This window comes from Miscanthus floridulus, chromosome 1 (assembly GCF_019320115.1).
Source record: "Miscanthus floridulus cultivar M001 chromosome 1, ASM1932011v1, whole genome shotgun sequence".
Lineage (NCBI taxonomy): Eukaryota > Viridiplantae > Streptophyta > Magnoliopsida > Poales > Poaceae > Miscanthus > Miscanthus floridulus.
The window spans coordinates 77,977,738-77,983,478 of record NC_089580.1 but is presented as its reverse complement, the minus strand read 5'-3'; the positions used below and the strand labels follow the sequence as shown (position 1 = coordinate 77,983,478).

Below are 5,741 nucleotides of genomic sequence, written 5' to 3'. Positions count from 1 at the left end.
GGATGGCCTTTTGTCGAGCCCCTTTTGTGGGTCCCCATCCCATAATGGGTGGGATTGTACAAGCGTCTAGTCGGCCCGTATTTGGACAGTGGGTGTTGTATGCTTCGCCACCGTGGTGCGGTGTTGTCTCGTTGGTGCGGCATGGCACAGGGATGGTGTCTAACTGGGTCGTACTGTTGTCCCCTTGGTCCTTGCAGGGTCAGTGTGGCATGCTTGCTCCTGTCAGAGCAGGCACTCCGAGCTACGCTTGACCTTCCCTCATCCCTTCCGGGGGTCATGACGGGGAGAGGTCGTGCATCTTGCGAGTGTCGTGTACTAAGGCAGGTCGAAGGGGTCGGGGCTGACCCTATCTTTGGCGCCTGGTCTGCTCTACTCGGCTCTGACTCGGCCTCGGTCGTTTGGGCCTTTGCTGACTATTTCGTAGCAGGCCACGTGGCCTGTTAACTAATTGGTGCCTTGAGGCACCCCCGGGGTTATAACACTGACACTATATTATTATAGGTAAAAGGTAAAGATGAGTGGGGCCCTTCTACTTCTCTTCTTGTGTATTGAATGAGTGCATAATGAAGGAGGCTTCCCCTTGCTTAAATAGGCTTCCTACGTCGGTTCACACGGTGATATTTCCTGAAATCCCAGCATGCACCGCCTCTTCATGGCTCCTGAACACCTACCTTACAAAGGAGTGGACGAGCGGTGCTAGGTGGGGTGCGGGCGCAACCATGGTGTGGCCGCACCCTGACCGGCTCCAATCGCCACCGCCTTTGCACGATGGGCTCCTGTCTAGGCCTGGAGCGTGGAACCGTGGTGCTTTCGGTCTAGTTGTGTCAGGTACGTGGTCCTTTGCTCCTTGTTTGCTTGGGCCGAATTGTGTGGATGTTGTAGTTTGAGCTCATTTTGGTGTATTTTCATATTTGTTACCTGCAAAGAAATACTTCACCAAAACTTGTGGAAATGATCAGTTAAAAGTCCTATTTCTAGTTGGTTGTTTGCTTTTGATGAATTTTATACAAGTGTTGGTGGTACAAAATGCGAGTTAAGAACCGCCAACAAGCTCCCCCACACTTAGTTCCTTTGCTCGTCCTCGAGTAAAGTTTAGGACTAAGATGGTTTATTCTCCTCGATATGAAACCTGTAGTAGTTTTTCCAGGCTTCACCTGGACTTGTGAGCATTATGAGTGTCTACCAAATTATCTTGAGTAATTGGATAATGGAACAACATGGATTCAAATCATCTTACTCTATTCTTGCTTAGAAACTTGGGTTTTGTTTTGATTTTGGAAACATGAAGATTAGACATGCTCCTCAAAATGATTTACTCGGTCGCTCAATGTGTATAATCTTCACCAAAGGCTTTTGATATTTGTCTTCTTTTCATCCTACCTCTAAGAGCTTTTTGTGGAGTTTTGGGTAGGTATAAAAGAGAAGCATACTAGCATCACATAATATTGCTAAGTCAAAAACCAGATCCGAGGAAATGCGAGTCATATACTTTGATCAAGAAGTGTAAATGTGTGGAATTTTGAATTCTTTTATCTCTAAATATTTTTGTACTCCTTTGAACTTGACCCCCTTTGTTTTTGATAGTTGCCTTTGAAAGTATGTGCTACCTTTCTCTTTTTTTTCTTTCCCTTCATTCTTTTTAGCATGGGATTATTTTTCTCATGCCCCCTTGGCACACATTCTCTCTTTCTCTTCTCATGCTCTTTTGGCATGGATATTTATTTTCAGCATAGCCCATATTTTCTTTCAGCACATGAAAACTTTAGGGAGAGAGACTCATGTAAAATCAATGGAGTATTTATTTTTGTGGACGGAAAAGCATGTTTTTGCGTAACTCTCAGTGTAAGAGTCAGCATTTTATTTTTGGGTGTACGTGAATCTTGATCATGGGTGCATGACAAGTATCTCAACAAGGGTCACAACAATTTGACAAAGCTCAAAGTGTGTGCAAGTAGCACATGACTAAGGTTTTTGTATCATGGATTATTGTCATATGGCTTTGGTAGGAATTATAATCACTTGAGGAGCATGCTAATTGAGATTTTGATTTTGTAAAGTAAATCACGAGTACTTTGCAAGAAAGAGCAAGTCTCATTTCATCCTACTATATCTCATATTCCAATAACTTAGATAAAAGTGGGGTCTCTATGATAAGTTGCTCACAAGTCATTGGAATTTTAGCTAGGAATAAAGAGTATGCAAATTTTTATCAAAAGGTAGAATGAAGTTGGAGCATCTATAACTAGTTATATTTTAATTTGTTCAAGAATTTTTTTAATTATAGAGAGTGAGCTGTGCACAACTTAATTTTCAATATGTTCATTGTTTGCGCACCTGAGAGGAGCTGTTTGTGGGTCGTCTCCCCCACACTTATTTTTGTACCTGTTTTTTATTTTTACTTGGAGACAACAGAGTATGCAAAAACAAGTGGAGACAAATAACAGCAAGTATTCTTTATTGAACCATAAACAATTAATAAACAGGCGTGTTACATGTATTGGGAAAAAGATTGAAAATGTAAGGTAGAAATAAAAAATGCACGCCTAATTGTTTGGGCAGGAGTGGCTCTAAATATCTAATCTAGAGCTCGTTCCACTCCTGCAGCCCTCACCACTTTTAAAAGCCTTCGGCCGAAACCGAAGCGAAAAGACATTGTTTTCGTGCTGAAGGTCCCTGGTCTTAATTTGGCTATCAGCTAGTTGGCTTTTAAGCATCCTGACATCCTCGCGTAGGTTTGTGATTTTGTTATTAAGCGAGGTGACAGTGGGACCTTGTGGTAGTAGTGGCTCATCCTCCTCCTCAAAGATAGCACATGGCCTTAGGACCGGGGGCTTATTGGACCTCCTGATCCTAAGGGGTTCGGACGATGAGCCAGATGTCTCTTTCGAGACAGACTTTTGGCCGAGAGTTATAGCCGGCCCTTTTCCTTTGGCCGGCTTTCGCATGAGGCCTTTCCCATACCCGCCGTCGGGGTTTCTAATGCCTACCATTGTGTGGCTACTGCTAAAAATAGTGTTGCCCGAAGGCGTTACATGGACACTTTTCAACGGCGCAATGCTTTCCGTGGCTTTTCTTTTGAGGCTGACAGCCCCCAAGGATGGTCTGGGAGCCACCTTGGGGCGCCTTAGTCCTTGCAATGGGCTTCACACTAGTGCCACCACTTACCTAGCTACTCGGCGGGGGCATGATGGCCAGTGGTGCCATTGTGACTGCTTTCGCCTCCTCTCACAAATGTGCTCTCTAGAACTAGGTCTATGGAGTGAAGCACTCCTTCTAGGTTATAGGTGGAGCTGGAGCCAGTGTATAGTGCTAGTGCGTTGTGGGCCATGGCTTGAGTGCTTTGGAAGAGTGCTCTAGAGAGGGAGAGGAGAAGGCTTGTGCTTTGGTGTGAAGTGAGGAGAGGCCCTAGGGGTGGCTTTTATAGGGGTTGGCCTCCACTGCGAAGGAGAAAATCTTTCTGCGCAACACCCATGAGATAGCGATGCCACTGGGTCATAGAAGCTTATTGCACGGACAGAGCTCGAGAGGAGTCAGGGGAGGTGCGGCCACACCCAGCATTGCGCCCGCACCCTGAGGGGCGCCTCCCTGACTAAAATTTCTTCTAGAAGCTCAGGCATGCATGGGATATTCGTACTCCTTGGTTTTCCTATTTTTGTCTTTAAAATGCTGAAGATGATTGGGCAATTTTGTATAATATTCACTTGGATCAAAGCATATGTATGTTGTCTTTTTCACATGGTTTATAATTATAAGTGAAAAATACATGTGAGCAAGAATCAACGCTTATTAAATGCAAGCATGTGTTAGAGAAATATTTAGATTTTTCATAAATTTACAGTAAACTTGTCAAATGAGATTAATTCAATTTTATCAATTTCTAGATTAATATCATGAGAAGGCTCTAGGAAATTTCTAATCTTTGACCGTTAGCTTTGAAAATGTTACCGTCGTCATCATTGGATGGTGATCGTGCCATGTGACGATGTGTTGATGACGGTGTACGGTCCTTGCCATTTGCTTCGTAATTTCACTTCACCGAAGAGCTTGACTCGAAGTTAAATAATAACACTTTGTCTCCCTCCTTGAACTCCTTCTGTTGGATTAGGTGGTCGTGCCATCTTTTGGTTCTCTCTTTGTAGAGCTTGGCACTATGGTAAGCCTTCTCTCATCATTCTTCTAACTCGGCAGTTTACTTTTGTTGGTTCTTTCCGGCTAGCTTCGCATCTATGTTCCAGTTCTTTATTGCCCAGTGAGCTCGGTGTTCAAGCTCAACTGGTAAATGGCAACTTTTCCATAGACAAGCTGGAACGGCGACATGCCAATGGATGTTTTATAAGCTGTCCTATATGCCCAGAGCGCATCAGGAAGCTTGTTCTTCCATCCCTTTCCCATTTCATTGACCATCTTCTGTAGGATATTTTTAATTTGTTTGTTTAAAGTTTCTGTCTGGCCGTTGGTTTGCGGATGATACGGGGCGACCAGCGTTGTGCTTGGCCCCAAGCTCCCTTAGGAAGGCTCTGAAAGTCTTGTTGATGAAGTGAGACCCTCCGTCGCTTTCTACCATCCTTGGTGTTCCAAAGCGAGAGAAGATCACTTCATGGATCTTCCTTGCATGCTTGGCGTCAGCAGCTCTGCATGACAATGCTTCCACCCACTTTGACACGTAGTCAACGGCAACAAGGATGTACTCGCAGTCTTGGGACTTTTGGAATGGCCCCATGAAGTCAATGCCCCATACATCAAATATTTCTATTTGAAGATTGTGGTGGAGGGGCATTGCATTGCGTGAGGTGATGCTACCTTGCAGCTGGCATTTTCGACACCTTCGAATGAATTCTTTGGTGTCTTCGTATATCGTTGGCCAGAAGAATCCGCACTGCTAGATTTTGGCTTGTATGCGGAATGCTCCATAATGGCCTCCGTACGGAGCTGCATGGTATTTTTTTATTATCTACACACCTTCCACCGTGGGTACGCATCTCCTTAATAGGTCATCGGAACATATCCTGTAGAGGTACGGGTCATCCCTAAAGGTGACGTCTGCTCTCGGCTTGCAGCGTTTTCTTGTTTTTGTCCATTGGTACGTATCCTAAAACCATGAAGTTCACGATGTTCGCATACCACGGGTTTGAATCTGTCACCTTTAGCAGCATGTCGTCACGTAGGAAGTCGTTTATTGGTAGTTCCTGCATGTTAGTGACTTGCATACGCGATAGATGATCAGGTGATAGTGTTCTCTACTCCCTTTTTATCTTTTATTTCTAGGTCAAATTCTTGGAGTAAGAGAATCCATCTTATTAGGCATGGTTTTGCATCTTTCTTAGTGAGCAAGCATTTGAGTGCATGCATGATCAATGTGAATAATTACTTTTGCTCCCACTAAGTAAGATCTGAATTTATCAACAAGCAAAAACAACTGCAAGAAGCTCTTTTTCAGTAGTGGCATAGTTAAGCTGGGCCCTGTCAGTGTTTTGCTAGCGTAAGCAATTGCGTGATGTTTCTTATCTTTGATTTGGCCAAGGACCACACCAACAGCATAGTCACTAGCATAACACATTATTTCAAAGGGCAGCGACCAATCAAGTGGTTGGATGATTGGCGCTGAAATGAGTGCTTTCTTAAGTATATGGAAAGCGTCTAAGCACTCATCGGTGAACTCAAAGGGTACATCCTTAGCTAACAGGTTTGTTCACTAACTTCTGACCCTTATGCCACGCTTTTTTGTCGCAACTGCCAAGATT

The 5,741-nt window shown here is 44.1% G+C and overlaps 1 protein-coding gene across 1 annotated transcript; it reads right to left on the bottom strand.

The window, feature by feature from the left end:
• Positions 1–4,239: 4,239 nt before the first annotated feature.
• Positions 4,240–4,777, bottom strand: LOC136459093 (uncharacterized). Its single transcript, XM_066459000.1, has 2 exons — positions 4,562–4,777; positions 4,240–4,407 (listed from the first exon to the last, which is right to left on the bottom strand). The coding sequence occupies exons 1-2, from the start codon at positions 4,775–4,777 to the stop codon at positions 4,240–4,242; spliced, it is 384 nt and encodes a 127-aa protein (XP_066315097.1).
• Between the last annotated feature and the right edge of the window lie 964 nt (positions 4,778–5,741).

Bases quoted from the DNA above. Each gene is read 5' to 3' on its own strand.
- LOC136459093 (XM_066459000.1), bottom strand. From the start codon at position 4,777: ATGCCCCTCCACCACAATCTTCAAATAGAAATATTTGATGTATGGGGC. The intron at 4,408-4,561 runs GTAGAAAGCGAC...AATATCCTACAG, and splicing joins GCTTTGGAACACCAAGGATG to AAGATGGTCAATGAAATGGG.